Raw genomic sequence first — 19,479 nt, forward strand, 5'->3', positions numbered from 1 at the left:
GATGTGAGAGACAGGGTCTTCTTGGTTGTATCACCCAGGATGCCAACTCATTTATATACAACTTACATGCTTACAGGGAATGTTTACAGACACCTACAGGGGAAAAAAAGAGTAGACATGACACTTGCCTTAGGGCAGGCATCCCCAAACTTTGGCCCTCCAGATGTTTTGAACTACAATACCCATCATCCTTGACCACTAGTCCTGTTAGCTAGGGATCATGGGAGTTGTAGGCCAAAACATCTGGAGGGCTGCAGTTTGGGGATGCCTGCCTTAGGGCATCAGAAAATATCCAGATTTTCTGATTTATGAACAATCACCGTTCACCATCCAACCATCATTCACCAATCAGCAATCACCACTCCCCTAAATTAAATCCATGCTGCATTCTTGAGAGCATCCTGGCTTCAATTTTTGTTTAAAAAATAAACCTACTCTTACATGTGATCAGGATCAGGTGGAAAACCTTATGTGTGAACATGCCTACATGGTCCTTCCACTGAATGTGTGTGTGGAGGTTTGGAGCAAAGTCAGCAGGCACTATCCTGCCCTGTGCATGGGAACAGGAGGTGTGTTCAGGGCTTTGCAGTTGGAAAGGCAGGTGTGCACTGCGTATTGCTTTGTCAGCCTTGTCACCACTTGCTTGTCTACCCCAACCAGAGGAGATGGCAGCAAGAAGGGCAATCAATGAAGAATCCTGCAGCCAAGTGGCAGATGAGAAGAGAGGGAGATCTTGCCTCTCAAAATTGCCTCTCATGCCCCATCATCTCACTGGAATGAGTGGCGCAGCCTCCTCCTTTCTTAGGGGCCAAGCTGAGGGAGCTTTTCCCAGCCAGAAAAGAGCAGAATATGGTGGGAGTAGTAGTGGCCATTGAAGGACAGGAGCTAAACTGATTCGGCTTTTAGGCATATAGACCTGTCTTCCAGCTATGGAGCTAGAAAGGAGCCCTTATAATAGTCTCCCCTCACTTTCCCTGTGGAGGGTGTGTCATTGTGATAGGAGATTGAGTGTATATGTTTCTGGTTCTGCACCAGCTCTCCTTTTCAGTGGGTTCATAGAAAAAGGAACTGGCTGTCTTTTTGCAGTTGTGCAATTACTGAAATCATTTGGATCTTTCGATACTGTTCTTAAATAGTGTTGCCCTGGGACTGCAGAGCTGGAGAGAAGCACACTCTGGCCACAGTTCCTCTCTTGCACTCTTGTCTTTGTTTATCAGCAGCATCACACACAACCCCCCCCAAAAAACCCTCTTGAAATATGCAGAAATACTTGCTGTGTTTGACAAATGTCATGACTTCATAGCAGAAAACTGCTGATCACATGAATAAGGAGCTCCGAAATGGAGCTTTGCTTGAGATCACTGTACCAACACTGGTACCACTTCCAGAGACACAAGCTGAAAGATAATTCATCATCATTACCTCTAAATGCGGGAACAGCTAGTTCCTGTCCCACTGGAGCTCATTAAGTTATCAGCAGAGATACTGAGAGAGCAACAACAGAGTGTACTTTTAAGTTCCTTTATGAGCAATCTAAGGCAACACTGTTTTTTGCCATGAAACCCACTGCAATGTATCATCAAAAAGTTATTTTGGCATTTGTGATGGTGTTGTTTCATGGGAAACCCTAAGTAACGATCGGGCTCTGTTAAGCAGATAGTTTCTTCTCGGGGATTTTGTCTTAGGTTAGGATAAAGAGGAGACATACACATTTGCGAAAAGCAGGTGGCAGAGTCATTCTGAGTAAATAGAGCGCTGCATTTCTGAAGGCTGCACATAAACATGGTCCTTGTAGGAACTTAGAGCCCATGTATTGAGAGAAAGTGTCTGCCTTTGAAGTGCTGGTATGTTAAATGCAACTGGGTTCCCCCCGCCATGGAGAAACACTTGGTGTTCTTCCACTCTAGGACTTTCCTAGAGTGAGTTGACTGGATGGATGCAACAAACAGTGCAGCTGACAAATTGGCCCCACCACAGTGTCTACACAGCCCTGGCCTTACCACCACCCTACCCTACCCCACCCCAGCCCCACCCAAGTATTATGCAGTGGGAGCAATGTCAGGATTCTTCTGCTGTGGCTCTATTGGCCACTACTGCTGGCAACGTCTTCTGCAGCTCACCAGCTTCTTCCCAGTGTACCTCCACAAGTCCTTTGAAACCCTATTTCTGTGTTGGGCAACAATACATTACATTCGTGTTGAACCATTGGAATGGGTGAGCTCACCTAGATCTTCAGTTGGTATTAGGCCTCCGCAAACCAAACTGTTTCCCCAAAAGTCAAATCTATAATTAAAAGCTCACCTTTTCCCACTTTCTAGTTACAGGTAGGTAGCCGTGTTGGTCTGATGTAGTCGAAACAAAATAAAAAAATTCCTTCCAGCAGCACCTTAGAGACCAACTAAGTTTGTCATTGGTATGAGCTTTCGTGGTATCTGAAGAAGTGTGCATGCACACGAAAGCTCATACCAATGACAAACTTAGTTGGTCTCTAAGGTGCTGCTGGAAGGAATTTTTTTATTTTCTTTTTCCACTTTGAAAGCCCTGTTATATTCCTGTTGATGTAACTGGAGCGCTGCAGAATTTTCAGACCGTACCTCCCGCTTCCTATCTCCCAAACTTAGATCACACCATACATGGTCCAGAGATTGCAATGAATTTATTACATCCCAGAGTCCAGGACTGCAGCATACATAAGGCCTGCTGTTGTTTTAAGAGTTGAGGTGGAAGCAGTTGCCAAATCCTGAAGTTCTGCAATAGCATCAATATTATCTCTCTTCAATGAACACCTGAGGGACACTACCCCTTCCTACCAAGCTTTGTGCATTGGAGAAGAAGCCTTGCAGGGAGATATTAACCACATCCAGCTGCACGTGATTGGAATCTTCTCTTCAGTTGGGAACCCTGATTGCTCAGGGATCCTCGTTGCAAGGGGGATTCTAACCATGTTCCACAGAACATAGTTAGAATCCTCTAACAGACTTTCATGCTCAATGCACATGAGAGGAGCTCACACAGCCAGGGGCATTAGGTGGAGGGCCTGAATGCCTACCCCTCCCTACTTTCTTTGGAACAGCTAAAGAGGGCTGCTCTATTCCTCCAAGCATCTCTGAACTGCACCAGTGGCCTTCGCTCCTTCAGCCAAATGGAATCCATAGCCTGTTGACAAGTTCTACTGCCCTTTCTGGAAAGGGGTTTTGCTTAAAATTCTTGTATTGCAAAGAATAATAGCCTTCCAACGTGGAGAAGAGATTGCCCATCATAAATAATCAAGGGTGAAGATGAATGCTTGCAAGGGGGATGCATTTGCAATCATATACTTTGTGTGCCCCGAATATCTATGACATGAAATATCATATCTCATTCCAAGACCATTCAGAGAGATGGTCTTACTAAATCACATGCCATTTAAACATGTATTGACAGAATTAATGTGATCTATGCATCTTTCATTATAATCCTTAGGAAACTGTTAGAATACCAGGTTTCCTTTCTTCTCAGGAACCTTTCTTGGCTGGTTCTTATATTATGTGTGGTGCTGCTTTTTAAACAACTGTATCCCCCCCCCCTTTGAAATTTGCCATGCTGATTATCCTCCTAACATATTTTTATTTTTGCCATGTGTTAAGTGGTGGATCAATCAGTGGTTCCCAAACATTTTGGGGCCACCGTCCCATTAGTTCCATAAACTCATCCCCAGTGCTCCCTACCCTATAAAAAACATTGTTCCGAATCGTGGTTTGAACAACCCACTTAGGAAGATAAGAATAAAATGCACAATAGGAACAATTAATTGCTCCTTTGTTTAACTTCAGTGCCCCTTGCCACCCTCTTAAGAACCCCCCAGGTAATCCCACTGCCACCTCTGCTGGTATCACTCATTTTGGGAACCACTGGAATAAATGATCTTGAGCCCCCACAGCCTCAATCTCATCAGGAATAATAATACAGAGATAGAAATTCTGTGTCCAGGGCAGCTGTCTATCAGCTCCATCTGGTACGCAGGCTGAAACCCTACCTGCCCGCGGACTGTCTCGCCAGAGTGGTGCATGCTCTAGTTATCTCCCACTTGGACTACTGCAATGCGCTCTACGTGGGCCTACCTTTGAAGGTGACCCGGAAACTACAACTAATCCAGAATGCGGCAGCTAGACAGGTGACTAGGAGCAGCCGCCGAGACCACATAACACTGGTCTTGAAAGACCTACATTGGCTCCCAGTACGTTTCCTAGCACAATTCAAAGTGTTGGTGCTGACCTTTAAAGCCCTAAATGGCCTCGGTCCAGTATACCTGAAGGAGCGTCTCCACCCCCATCGTTCTGCCCGGACACTGAGGCCCAGTACCGAGGGCCTTCTGGCGGTTCCTTTGCTGCGAGAAGACAAGTTTCAGGGAACCAGGCAGAGGGCCTTCTTGGTAGTGGCTCCTGCCCTGTGGAACGCCCTCCCATCAGAGGTCAAAGAGAAAAACAGCTACCAGATTTTTAGGAGACATCTGAAGGCAGCCCTGTTTAGGGAGGCTTTTAATGTTTAATCGATTATTTTATTTTTATTTTGGAAGCCGCCCAGAGTGGCTGGGGAATAAATAATACATTATTATTATTATTATTATTATTATAGAAAAGACACAACGTAAAGGTTGCACTTCATGCTTGTTGTGTTTTATAAATTCTCACAAAACCATTCACATTCAGTGATCCAAACTTGAATGGTGCCCCCTTTTTATATTTAGTTTGATCTTTCCCTTCGTGTTTCTTTGTCCATAAACTTTCTTTTGTGGTAGAGAAATGAAGTCCCAAAATGTATTCACCTTGCATCATCCTTACATGACCACATCTCCCCCTTTCAGACATGCTAATACATAAGCTGGGAGTGTAGAGGAGGATTGAGGGCGCCTCATAGGCAACTGGTTGGCCACCCAGCAGGCTCTAATGTTGGTTTTTTTGCAGGTTCTTCCCATTGACACATTAATTACAATATCTATAGAGCGCCTATATATCCAGTTGCTTTTTGAGGCCTGTCAATCATAGGCCGTCTGACCCTGCAGGAAATCTAAAGAACCTCCAACAAAGGTTCTGCTTGAGGACTCAGCCTTCATAGCCTTGAAGAACCCACCACCCCTCTAGGTACTTGGTTCCATTGCCAAACTGCTCTTACTGTCAGTAAGTCTGGTGTAGAGAACCCTCTGTGTGTTTTGTTGTTTGTGTGGGGGTCTTTATATGAATGTGCATAAGTCAAGGCACAATCTGCTGCCATCGTCCCACTTCTCCTCCCCCCCACCCCACCCCCCAAAAATATGGTGACTTGAAAATTATGGAAGTGGTGAAGACAGTGGAGGGAAATTAACAGTGGTGAGTGGATTTAGAGGGAATACAGAAAGGCCATAGAGAACCATATGAGGTTACATGTGTGGTTGACCCCAAAAATATATTACCCAGAAATGGGCTATGAATACACAAAAGCATGACAATGTGTAGCTTTGGGACTTTGTTTTTGTGTAATTGGGTTGCTGCAGCATTTAGGGTAAATGGTTACCAAGAAAAAGTGACTGAAAAATTCTGGGTCTTTGGGAAAACAAAGGGGTCTCTTTTGTCAAAAGCAACTGTGAGAAACTTGGACCAAGTAATGCAAAAATGCTTACAGCTTAGGGCAACCACATGATTGATAGTATATGAGCGATGGTTCTCAGCCCATGCACGTAAGGTCCCAATGACGTGAAGGAAAGTTTGGCTGTTTTTCAGCCTGGAGCTATTTACTGAATTAAAGGCTATAAATATCTAATAGCGGGGAGGGGGCAGTGGGGGAATCATAAAGGTGATGAGTTTCCTACTGCAGTGCTTAGGGGAATCATAATGACTTGCATTTACATAGCTGCCTGTGAAAATGTGCCACAGGTTTCTTCCCTGAGCAGCCACTGTTCATTTTAAAGCCATTATGGCCTCATCGTGTACACCAGACATTATTAACAATTGTTATGTGCTATTATTGGAGGTGTTAGATGATTAGTCTAGAGCCTGCTTGGAATGAGATAAAAGAAATATCAGTCACATACTCTTCCAGCCCAGTATGTATACAAGGCTGTATACATTTTGGGGGACAATTTCAGTATGGCCAAAAAAACAAAAAAAAAGTCTTCTGAATGTTAATATTGTGAATGATCATGGCTGAGTCTGCCTGCAGAACTTTTCCAAAGCATGCCTAGTTGTTGTTGTTGTTGTTTAGTCGTTTAGTCGTGTTCAACTCTTCGTGACCCCATGGACCATAGCACGCCAATGCCTAGTTGTAATACTGACAAATGTTGGCATGGGGTAAAACAAAAAAGTAATCTTGATTTCCCTCAGAATTGGAACAGGCAAGGTATCATAGGACCATAATTTTGAATATGGGATTGAGATATACCCAGGAATACCCAGTGTGGTGTCCTCTAGATGCTATTGAACTCTGTTTCCCATCATTCCTGACCATTGACCATGCTGGCTGGAGTCCAACAGCAAATGGAAGGCACCATGTTGGTTACTCCTGCAGTACCAAAATGTGGGATCCAACAGCAGGTGCCAACAGTTGAAAATCAGGATAGACAGATCTCACTTGGCTTAGGCACCAAATCCTATTAGCTTCTTGGAGTCAGTAGAACTATTATTCAGGAGAGATACAAGGATCACAAAACATTGTCTTCTCATATATATATATGTGTGTGTTATGTACTGAGCTGAATCATAGAACAATAGGATCCAGAATCAGCAGTCTGATTGGTTACTACCGTACCAATTTGCCAGGGGTAGAGTGTCAGATTTGGGATACCTGGGTTTAATTCTCACTAAGCCATGTAAGTTACTGGGTGCCCCTCAGTCTAACCCAGGCATCCCCAAACTGCGGCCCTCCAGATGTTTTGGCCTACAACTCCCATGATCCCTAGCTAACAGGACCAGTGGTCAGGGATGATGGGAATTGTAGGCCAAAACATCTGGAGGGCCGAAGTTTGGGAATGCCTGGTCTAACCTACTTCATAGGGTTGTGAAGAATGGATAGTGCTTATAACCCAGTGGTAGAAGAAATATATTGCATTCATTTTAATTTTTATTATTTCCTAAATTCGTATATTGTCCTTCATCTGTAGATATCAGGGTGGTTCACAGCATAAAAATGCAAGATGAAAACACAAAATACATAATAAAAACAAGAACAAAACAATAGCTCCCCTCTACCACAAGCACATTAAAAAGGGTATAGGATGTTAATCACCCAAAGGCCTGGTTGAAGAGGAACATTTTTGCCAAAGGTACTACCCCTCCCCTAACACTCTAAACATTGATAAGACAGACCAATGGTTTAACTCAGTTTCTTTTGTTCATTATGTTGTTCATATGAGAAAAATGACATAACTTCCATGCATGTTACACTTAATTATGTGGAGGGAGGCTAGGATACATATGTAATTCACAATAAGTAATCTGATTTTGCTAATGTGTAATGGAATAATAATAATAATAATAATAATAATAATAATAATAATAATAGAAGAAGAAGAAGAAAATCCATATTCTGTTACCATATCTCTAATACTTCTTCAGAAAATACTGAGCTCCCATAAGTGACCTGTTTATTGAACATTTATCCTGATCTGCTTTCACAAAACCTTGCCAGAAGTATGATCACTTAGACTTTATTCTGACTTGTTTGTGGGAAGGTTATATGACAATGAGCATTCATCCTGATGTCCTTAGTGAGTGTTTTTTCAATGTGTTTTTCTTAATCAATACAATACAATATACTTTATTCGACCAATAATCAGAAAGTTCTTCTTAATCATTTGTCCATACCATATTTTTCAGTGCATTTCACTGTTGCATCAGAGAGGGAGAGAGGGGGGGATTTTAGGGTGACAGAGCACTTTGAACTATGCAAATCTCAGTTTCCAAGATGCACTTGAATTCCTCCCATCAAGTAGTCTGGAGGCTACAAGTGGGGGGGGGGATGAATTCCAGTTACTTGAAGTAAGATCCGATGCATTTTGGAAGAATCCTTCCTCATGAGATGCATAAACCAGTTGCTTTCTCCCCCTGCCAGTCATGCTTTCCCTCTTCTGTGGTTCATAGAGCCGGAAGAGACCTCAAGGGTCATCTAGTCCAACCCCCTGCAATGCAGGACTCAAAGTGGTTGTTCTGTGAATGCCTCACTGATTTATGAAGAAGATGGAATCGTCTACTTTTCTTCTGCCATTTACTGTTACCATATCCACACACACACACACAGAGAGAGAGACAGAGAGACAGAGAGACAGAGGGAGACAGAGAGAGACAGAGAGAGACAGAGAGAGAGACAGAGACAGACAGACAAACAGACAGACAGACAGACAGACCTGCTTGACATCGAACTTCTCTTCAACACCGAAATGACTGACATGGAATATGAATTAGAAGGTTGTAGAATCTAGCAGGGTTATGCTATTTACAATATGGTCCAAAGCTCCTACCATTCACACCCAGCCTAGTGATAGAGGACCAGAATCTAGAAGCCGTTGCATGCAGCCTCTCTTGTTACCATCCATTGAAGAGTGCCTTTAGAATAATTTGCTTTCCTCTGTTCACAGTGCCTACACAGAACCTTACAAGGTGTGCCCTATCTCTGTGATTCCTGTTGAAGACGTCACATCAGATGAGGAACAGAAAAGTTCTGGAGATGAGGATGGTAACCAGGGAGATTCCAACCTCCTCCATAAGGTAAAACACCATTTTAAAGGCATTTTTAAGGGTGTGTGTGTGTGTGTGTGTGTGTGAGAGAGAGAGAGAGAGAGAGAGAGAGAGAGAGAGAGAGAGAGAGAGAGAGAGAGAGAGAGAGAGAGAGATTATATGGGCCATTTCTGCAATAGATTTCACCCCTGCCCGCATTCACTGACTGGATTCAGCCACTGCCTGCAAGATACCAACAACATACCATGTGCCCATATCAATCAATCAAGCTTTATTATGGTCGTATACCAGCTATTAAAATAAAAATGCTTTACAGGGCTATGGGGGTTGTCATTCAGGGTGGATATAAGAGTCTATAAGTTTGAAGGGGCTATGTTTCCAGAAGGCGGGTCCAGCTGGCCTTTCCCCTGGTGCTGCTCAAAGTTCTCAGTTTCGTACCCGAGCGAAGGAACTACTTCCCACAGTCCAATCCTGCGTTTGCTATTCCAATGGCTGTCTTGTTCTTGGGGGGGGGGGAAGACTGGTCCTGCAGATCTGGGTGCAGAATCTGGCTACCATCCGAGTTAACTTTTGCTCCTTTCCTAATAATAGGGCCTTTAGTTTGGCCTTAGCCCATATCACATTTGTCTGAACTTGCAGTCAGGATTAATGATCAAACAGGGTGTCGGTATTACACGGGTAGTCAGAAGCACTGGACATATATTCCTGAATGTGTCTTTCCCATTATAAGCAGTCTCACTCTATCGTACTCTCAGTTCTGCCAAAAGCAGGACTGTGAAAGTAGCTGATAGCAACTGGCAGCCCCTGAGGCAAAGGTGGACTCCTGGGAGCTGCCATCTGCCCTGCACAACACCACAGGTACCAGATCAAGGCCTCCATTCATCCATTTGCCAGAAACAGGTATTTTAGATGGAGGAGAAAGGCAGATGTATACACGAAGGAGGCAAGATAAGGAAGAAGCCTTCTTGATTGTCCTGCCGGCTCAGACCCTCCAAGTGCCCCTATTTTCCAGGGATGTCCCTGATTTAGAGAAGCCATCCTTGTGTCTGATTTTATCACAGAATGTCCCACTTTTCCTTAGGATACCCCTATTTTCATTGGAGAAATGTTGGAGGGTATGGAGTTATCCAACCACTGAGCCGCCTGAAGGCAATTCTGTATAGGGAAGGGGTTTTTTTTTTAATGGTTAATGTTTTATTTTGTTTTTATGTATGTTGGAAGCTGCCCAGAGTGGCTGGGGCATCGGGGCAACCCAATAAGAAGTGTGGGGTATAAATAGTAAAAAATTCATTTTGGAATGTGACGTCCCTATTTTCATTGGAGAAATGTTGGAGGGTATGCCTGCCCCCTCCTGTCTTTCCCACTTGCTCTTCCGCTCACACCCACTTTTTACTTCTTTGTCTCCACTATGTGGCTGAAATGTTTGTTTCTGCTACGTTTGGGGGTGGGGAAGCTGTGATCAAGCCATGCCATGGCTGGGCAGTCATCTCACAGGTTTACACAAAGCTCTTATTAAACTGTTCCTAATAATGTGACCTTCATTAGGGCATATATTTTTATGCCCTAATGAGTCCCATGGACTGCAAGAAGATCAAACCTATCCATTCTGAAGGAAATCAGCCCTGAGTGCTCACTGGAAGGACAGATCCTGAAGCTGAGGCTCCAATACTTTGGCCACCTCATGAGAAGAGAGGACTCCCTGGAAAAGACCCTGATGTTGGGAAAGATTGAGGGCACTAGGAGAAGGGGACGACAGAGGACGAGATGGTTGGACAGTGTTCTCAAAGCTACAAACATGAGTTTGACCAAACTGCGGGAGGCAGTGGAAGACAGGAGTGCCTGGCGTGCTCTGGTCCATGGGGTCACGAAGATTCGGACACGACTAAACAACAACAACAATAATGTGACCTTCATTAGGGCATATATTTTTATATATAAGGATTCATACCCCATCATACCCCATCCTTCAACAGGATCCCATAGTGGCCTGCAAAAAGTTAAGATTACAATAAAACATATTTTAAAAGCAGATGGTTCAAAACACCATGGTATAAAAGAACAGTATAAAAGCTATTGGGAGCAATAAAACAAAGTAGAATGAGAACAATGTAAAGATGTTTTTTCTAAAGCCTAGGAAAATAAAATGCTTCTGCCTGGCACTTTAATGAAATCTGAGTTAGGGGCAAAGTGAGCCTTCCTGGGGAGAGCATTTCACAGCCAGGGTGCCACTACTGAGGAGGCCATCAGATGGCTGACATACAGAGAGAATAAAGGAGGAAGCATTTGTAAAGTGCCCCTGCCATTTTTATTTTGTTCTCCCTTTGCTGCATTCAGCTCAGTTACGGAATCATGTTGAAAGCAAGATATTGGTCAAACATATGATGCTGAATGAAAATTAGCTGCAGATGTTGGAAGTTTGAGTCTTATGCCTGGGCCAGTTATTCTGTTTTAGGAAAAGGCAGCAGTTCAACGTGAGTCAAAATTCAATTTTCTGCAGTGAATAGGAACCAGGAAAACAGAAATTAGTTCATTGTTAGGCTGAGGTTTCAGGTAGTTGGCAGGGCCAGCCTTTCCAATAGGCACAACCTTCAGATATTATTAGACTCCCATCAGTCCCATACGGCAAGTCAAATGGCCATGGATGTTCAGTAACACCCAGAAGGTTTTAGGTTGGCTATCCCTGCATTAGAAGAGCGAGGCAGCCACTTCAGAGAACAGATTCTAGACTGAGGAGCAATGGCAGCAGCCTCCTGGCCATTCCTTCTGAGCCCTGCTTAGGCCATTCCTCGGTTTTAGTAGACAGAGCTATGTGCGTCAGGCACAGAACCAGCCCTTTACCCCCTGAGCTAGCCTGCTGCCCACAAGTGTGGTAAAGGATGCTGTCCCATTGCTGATGTAGAAGTAAGATTCAGCTGCATGTCCAGTTGGCTTATGGAATGAGGGGGGGTGCCATCTTGTCCTTCCCCCTCAGGTAGCAAAATGTCTTATTTAACCATTTATGTCAGGCGTCATTTAAAAATAGGATAGCAGAAAATAGGAGCGCCTAACCATCTTTTCCATTAAACTGCTGATCAGCAATCTAGGAACACCCCCTTCATTGCTCATGGTTGCTATGCTCCCTATCAATTGCTCACAATGTGAGATCACCCTGAAGACTCTTGCAGTGTCAGTCACTGCTGGAGGAGGAAGCATGCCCAGACACTGTAATTCGCTAGCCCAGTATTTATGTGTCTGTATGGAGACAGCATCCCCTCAGATTTCAGACAAGTTATGGACATAGATTGGAAAATACTGGTCGGTGTGATAATTCTGCCCCGAGATCTGTAGATGAAGGGCGGTATACAAATTTTAACAGCCACCACCGCCAGAAATTTTCTGACACTTCCTCCTAGACCTTTCAGTTCTTAAGAATTACTGGTAAAATTTAGCATTCTCTAAATTCCCAAGACGAATGCTTTCGGAGACACTCCTGACAGGATTGAACAAGAAGGAGGGCATATCTCTGATACCATAACGTAGCGCTTGTCATAGTTGGTAATGTATTACGGCTTTCTGAGGCTTTCATACAAAAAAAACTCTCAGCCCCTCTGAGAGAATTTTAGGCTTCCGTCCCATATATACTTAGCTCAGAAAAGGTTCCATTGAACTAAGTGGAACTTCAAGGACTAAGAGATTGCCGGGGGAGAGGGGGGCGGATGTGGGGCTCGTTTAATCTCACTGTAAACAAGTGGTACAGTGACAATAAAGTATTTATTTATTATTTAATATTAGCCATTTTATCAAAAAGCCATGTTTGAGAGATGAAGTGCAAGAAAATAATTGATAAATCCCCAGCAAAAGTACTGTCTCTCTCTTGTAGGGAAATCCTTAGCGCAAGATGAAGTAGTTGTAAAACAAGAGCAAATTTCAGTGCACTGTCACTTAGGGAGAATTGGCAGACTTCAGTAGGTTCGGATGCCAAAAATAGTACCAAGGATTTGGAAGTGAGCTAATCTTGTGAAAACAGTATTTGGGCTGGTCTGGAAGCAAGAGTAAGTTTTTGGTTTTCTTTTTTAATGTTCTGCTTGTTAGTCTATGGTTTCCATCTCTCAAGGGAAAATCGGTCTGAATAAAGGCATGAGATCACCTAGCAGATAAGATCTATGGTTTTATCCAGAAAGTGTACTTTTTTTAAAAAAAATTAACAGTGCTTCAACTGAGGGGTGGGAAGGAACTGCTATACAAGAGATTCTCGCTCTTCAGTTTTGTGAGTTTGGATTCCCTTATGTATGTAATTTTACACTGGTTGGGGTGGGGCTCAGTTAAAAATAAAAACAACTAAGCATATATATATTAAAAGCAGCCAAAGGCACAATCAGGTGAAACGTACTCAATTTCATCTCACTGAATGGAAGAGATTTAAGCACCATCCCTTAAATTTGGCTGAATGGTGCCTTTGTTTTTTCATAGATTCACTACACTGTTCCAAAGTAGCAGCCACTTCTGACTATGCCACCCTAGGCATGACCTCTCTGCAAATTTGGGGACATAATTTGGCTCTTGACCACACTTTAAAAAAAACAAAGAAAAGCCCACATTCTTAGCAGGGGTGGAGGAAGGGGGAATGGTGGGGGTGGTCCGCCCCGTCTGTCACCACTGAAGGGGGTGACAAAATGCCAGGCAGCACTTAGCATGGGGGCTGCAGCGCGCCCAAGCTACACATCTCTCCTGGGAGTGATGTGGTGGCTTGGGTGTCCGCAGGCCCCACACTGCCCCAAACAGTCCACCTGCTACCTCCCCCTCAGCTGTAGGGCGGCTGAGTGGTCTAAAACAGCAGATTGTAGGGAGCAGTTTTGATCCCACACCTGCTGCTGGGGGAAGGATTGACCCCCCCTCTCTCATTTTGCAGCCCCATCACTCCAATCAACCTGGCAAATTCGTGCAGAACATTTTTGTTTTTTAAAAAAGAAGGAATATTCTGGGACACCCAGAGCATCTCCCCCCCATCATAATATGTAGCATGTTTTATATAATATGTATTACACCCCCAGAGTCACATTGTATTCTAGGGGAGGTTTTTTATGTTTAAAACTGGATCTTCTTATCAAGGTTGGATCCATTTGGGGAGAGGGAGGGAATCCCTGGCAGCTGGTGCTGGACTAGCAAATTCCCAACAGGATGCTGTCATTTATATATTTATTTATTTTATTGCTGTGCTACTCCTTGGAGAAGGGCAGGGGCTCCCAAACTAAGGCCCAGGTGCCAGATGTGGCCCAATCACCTTCTAAATCCGGCCCTCGGACGGTCTGGGAATCAGCATGTTTTTACATGAGTAGAATGTGTCCTTTTATTTTAAATGCATCTCTGGGTTATTTGTGGGGCATAGGAATTCGTTCATATTTTTTTTCAAAAAATAGTCCTGCCCCCCACAAGGTCTGAGGGACAGTGGACCGGCCCCCTGCTGAAAAAGTTTGCTGACCCCTGGAGAAGGGGGGTCCCTTCACATAGACCCCTATAGCTCAGTTTTACCCAGCTAAAAACTACCTAAGAGGCATATTGAGGCCATTCTTTTATATATTTGTTCCATTGCTCTGAGCAAAGGTGACCTTGCCTTTTTCGAGCTTGTTCAAGAAAAAGCTTGCTGGAAGCAAGCATCAGATTGGGGCACAAAAACACCTCCTTTCCTTGAAATCCTCATTAAATTACCATTTCAGCCTGAGATAAGGAGAGCCCTTTGCAGGAGGGCTGCCTCGTCATTTCAGGTGCCAAGCACATGGACAATAGTAACCAGGGGCAAGCTATATCTACTCCTTGCATGCAGTCAGTGGCACAAATCACCCCCAACCAAGCAGCAAACACCTGAGCTTAGTTTGGCCCAACAAGTGACATTTTCTTATCCTCAGTGAACAGGGAAGACGTAAACCGGCATGGCTGCTCCGCTCCATTGTATCTGGGAGAAAATAGATGCATACATTTGTACGAGCAGCTGAAAATTATATATGGAAAGTAAAACGATTTCACAGTAAAGATTAAAGTGGATTAACGTGATCTCAGCAGTAATGCTAATGTTTATAAAGACAAAACTCAGGATACAGATGTTTAAAGGTCATAATAGAAGCAATTAAGCGTGATTTTGGATTTATAGAAAGTCGTTTGCAGCTGTAGGATGGTCCTGCCTGCCATTTACTCTCAATGCAGGAGAAATAAAAAAAAGTCACATTCATTATACTTAACTGCTGCCTGGGGTTTCAATGCAAAAAGTTAATGTGAAATGTGGAGCTAGAAGCAGCACATGTTTTCCCTTGTATGTCTACTCAGCTTGATTCTTCTCCAAGGGGAAGACCCATTTATGTTAAGAGTAAAAAAAAGGAGGGGGAAGCATTAAGATCCTTGCCTGTGTCTCTCTCTATCCCCGTTTGAGTATATTGTAGACAAACAAATGGTTTCAGTGGGGTAACTATCACCTACAAGCACAAGCAGTTTCTCACCCTCAGGGACCCCTAGGCGTTGGAGAGCTGTATCTGACTTGCACATTCCATTTCAATCTTACTCATATAATCTACAAGCCCCATAAACCAGGGGCGTACCCAGGATCAAAACTAGGGGGGGGCAAGGGGTGGGCCCAAGGCATGGGAGGGGAGGGGCAAGGGGCGGGGCCAAGGCACAGGAGGGGAGGTGCCACAAAGTGGGGACGTGGGTGGGGCTACAGAGCCCCGGTGAAACTGACTCCAGTCTAATAACACCAAAAGGGGGGAAATCCAGGGAAATAATAAGGAGGATCAGAGAAAGGTCAGGACAAGCAGCTATAAAAAGGGACATTCTCAATGAGCCTGCTGAGGACCAGCTGTGGTTACGCAAGAGCAAGGACAAGGCATATCCCATACTACGCACATGGGCACTCATATTATGAATGAACAGCATCCTTTGACAGCCTGGCACCTTCCACGTGCTTTGGACCACAACTGCGCTGCCAGAGGCAGATGGGAGTTGTAGTCCAAAGCACATGGAGGGGAATCAGCTTAGCAAAGAAATAAATTAAAGTTTGCCTGCTTTTGCCTTATCCCATCTTTTGCCTTATCCCATTCTGGGCTGCATCAATAGGAGTATAGCATCTAGATCAAGGGAAGTAATAGTACCACTGTATTCTGCCCTGGTCAGACCTCACCTGGAGTACTGTGATTCTATGATTATATGAAAAGTATTGAGGGAATGGAGGAGGGGGGGCAAACTGCAAGTTTTAATATTGTTCCATGCCACCCCAATATCCACAACAGTGAGATTCCAGGGGCCCAGGCACTTACCCAGGGTTCATATTTCCACAGTGGAGATAGCGGTGTCTTTATGATGTATTGCTTATTTACACATATTTATAAGCTGAGCCTACAATACAGGCGCTACATAATTATACTTTGTCCATAATAATTTTCACACAACCATCTTAAGAAATCAATCTATGCCTAGGTAAGCCTGTATAGGATAGCAGCCTGAAGCACAGAAACTATCTACAGCCGCTCCTTTCACTTGAACCCCTCACAGAAATCCTGTAGAGCTGGCCTGAAAGGGACCCCCAGGGTCATCTAGTCCAACCCCCCCCCCCGGTAATGCAGGAATCCTGCCCACAGCAAGACCGACCCCTTTCATACGTCCGGATTCCTGTAAGCCTAGCAAGCTGAATACACCAAGGTCCGGACTCTTCTGCCCTGCGAAATGCAACCCAATTGTCTGAATGGTGGACAATGTCAGCAAAACAAATAGGCAAGTTTGAAGACATGGCAAACAGTGGCAAAGTTCATTATGAGAAGGAGATGGAAAGTTATATCCCTCCTAAAGGAGAGAAGAAGTAAAAGGACTCCAATTCCCCCAAAAGTCCACCACCTGCTTTCTTCCTGTTTTGTTCTGAGCATCGCCCAAAGATAAAAAGCGACTGTTGGGGCAAAATTCTGGGTGCGAGAATGCTCAGCCACCCAGCTCATCAGGCAAGGGCCTGTGGTCGTTGCAGAGTATAAAAGGAAGGAGTCCAGCCACGATCCGGAGCAAACAGCAAGGTTTATTACTGCGCAGCAGGTTCAATGCCAGACTGAACACCATGAACAGGGCTGCAAGAACTTTTAAAAGTTCCCACCACCATCCCATAATGTACATCGAAAGCATCATACATACATCACTTGTGACAGGGTAAAACGTCAGAAAGGGGGAAGGGGCAAGGGGCATTAGCATACAGGTAAACAGGAGGTAAACAGGATTAACATACGGTAACAATGCACGATGTCCCAGAACATTGTTAAGCAAGTACCAGTAAGTATCTGGGAGGGGATCCTTGAGTACCTGGCCGGGGGGGGGGGGACAATGGGTCCAGGTGTGAGTATTGCCTCTGGCTTCGGAGGGTTGGGAATGGCAGGAGATGGTACCTGAATGGATTATGGATATGCAGAGGAGCACCACCCTGGCTACCTGACCTCTTGCTTAAAGGATTATGGCTGTTCCCTGCATCCCTGAGAGCCCTTGGCCAGAGTAGCAAAAGGGGGTTTCATTTAGAAATAAAGATACACTGTATTCATTCATAAAGAAATATGGTTACATAGAGTCTCAGGCAACAGAGAAAGGGTAGGAAAGGGAGCCTTTATTACACAGGGCTTGATCTTGAGGGGGTTCGTGTTGGTGCGATACTAGAGTGGTGTTGTAGGATCAAATGGGGTCCCCTTGAGGGCATTTGTGCCAATCTTGATTCCCAAATGAAGCCTCGTTTGGGTGCCCCCCCATAAAATTCCCTAACAGTGACCACCCAGGTTTTTCTATTGGTGAGACAGCAAAGAAACTAAAAACCGTAATACATAACAACATAAAAAATATCTGTTGTCAATGCCAACATACCATCGCTTCCAATGAAGCTACATGCAGACTCTTTATAGCAGGGGTGGCCAACTTCCAAGAGTTAAAAACTGGCAGTGATTGATCTACCCCCTTTTGGGGGTTCAGGTTGAGGTTGTTGAGCTTTTTTTTAGGAAGGAAAGCCATCCATGTTTTAGCGGGTTCAGGTCAAAGTTTAGCTTTATTTAGGAAGGAAAGCCCTGTTTTGGGGGCTTCAGGGCAAAGATGTAGAGCTTTTTTTAGGGGAGCCAAAGTTGCTGAGCTTCTTTGGGGGGAGCCAGTGATCTACCACAGACGTCCAGTGATCTATTAGTAGATCATGATCTACCTGTTGGACATGCCTGCTTTATAGCAATAAAGGGGTGCTGGCCCTTTAAGGCTGAAAGAGAAAACTGAGACATCCATGCCCACCCTTTCTAACACACATCTTTTAAGATCACATCACACAGTGGCTGCCCAAACAGCTTGGATGATAAAAGACACAAAGGAGGGAGGACAATTGGGAAAGATATAACACCATTGCATTCCCATGCCTTCCAAGCCTCCTTATGCAAAACCACCCAGTTAAAACGGAACTCCTTTCACACCTCATTATCGCTGGAGGTTTCATTAAACTGATAAAGATCCCCCCTCCCCAAGGACAAGAGTAAAAGCTGTGGTGCCGACCATTTGCTACCTGAAACAAGGAAACAAATTGTATCTTAAATACTGGCACAGGAGCTTTGGAAGGCTCGCCCTGTCCAGCCTCCTCTCTTTGCGCGCGCGCGCGCGAGAGAGAGACTTCAATCCTTCAGCAGCCAGCTTCAAGTTCTCTCTCTCTCTCTCTCTCTCTCTCTCTCTCTCTCTCTCTCTCTCTCTCTCTCTCTCTCTCTCTCTTCCCCCCTCCCTCCCACCGCGATCCCTGGGAGGAACATCAGAGTGAGTGTGGTGTTTTACGTACAGTGTTTTAATCCACACCCCAGCTCTTCCAATTCTGGTTCTCCATTCCCCCCTCCTTGTTTGCTCTAGTAAGAGCAGCAGCAGAATGAGCTGAACGAGCGAAGGCTGTGGGGAGGCAGCCCAGGCGAGCTCCAGCAGGAGAGTGTTGCGCTCTCTCCCCTCCTCTCCCTCGCTGCGTCCTTTTACTTCTAGAGAGGGGCAGCTGCCAGCTGGCTTCTAGAGTAGGGCAGCTGCCCTAACTTGCCCCATGGTGGGTACGCCCTTGCCATAAACATACTTCCCAAACATGGAGCTTTGTTAATTCAAGGCGTTCAGCAAAGGCTGTTCTGCTTGAACAAAAGACTGTGGGAAGCCTAAATTCAGATCAGCACCTGTATACAAGGTCGGATTTAGGTTTGATGAGGCCCTAAGCTACTGAAGGTAATGGGGCCCTTTATATGTCCAGCTGTCCTTTGTCAATGACAAATTGTCACTGTTTTTTTGTGTTGAATATATGGTCATTTATGGACCTAATAGGTATCTAAAGCCATTTGCACATAACAAAATATGTATTTTATCAAAGTTTATTTGATTTTTATCTTATATTTTGGAAATGTACATCCAGGGTTTGCTTCCTTTAATTTTTTTGGGCGCCCCCAAGAGAGTGGGGCCCTAAGCTATGGCTTGTTTAGCTTATACATAAACCAGTACTGCCTGTATAGGTAGACCTCATCTTACTCAGGGGTTATGTTCCTGGCTGTCACGTGTATAAGTAAAAGCACATAAAACCCAGGAAGGGCCCCATGCAACCATTTCTACCTGTCCGAAATTGGTGCTGAGCGCACCTTGCCGTCTGCCCTCCTCCATGAGGCAGAGACCCTCTTCCCATCTCTGGAAAGGTTGTGTGAGGGCTTCCCCGATGGCTCCCCTGAGATCTCAGGTGGCCCTTCCCAGGGGGGGGTGGGTTCCTGCTCTCCTGCCCTGTTTTATTTATTTCTAAATTTTCAGAGATCCACATGAAGCTGCAATT

The 19,479-nt window shown here is 44.6% G+C and overlaps 1 protein-coding gene across 7 annotated transcripts in view; it reads left to right on the plus strand.

Moving 5' to 3' along the window:
• The window catches only part of FGD5 (FYVE, RhoGEF and PH domain containing 5), a 150,380-nt gene that overhangs the window by 52,208 nt on the left and 78,693 nt on the right, over nt 1-19,479 (plus strand). For all 7 annotated transcript variants that reach the window (XR_015948465.1, XM_035106525.3, XM_088663290.1 and 4 more), the window contains one exon: nt 8,585-8,714. Coding sequence is in view for 6 of the 7 variants with exons in the window: in XM_035106525.3 (XP_034962416.3) it covers nt 8,585-8,714 (130 nt within the window). In the remaining variant the exon portion in view is untranslated. The remainder of the gene's footprint in view (nt 1-8,584; nt 8,715-19,479) is intronic.

This window comes from Zootoca vivipara, chromosome 2, assembly GCF_965207765.1.
Source record: "Zootoca vivipara chromosome 2, rZooViv2.hap1.1, whole genome shotgun sequence".
Lineage (NCBI taxonomy): Eukaryota > Metazoa > Chordata > Lepidosauria > Squamata > Lacertidae > Zootoca > Zootoca vivipara.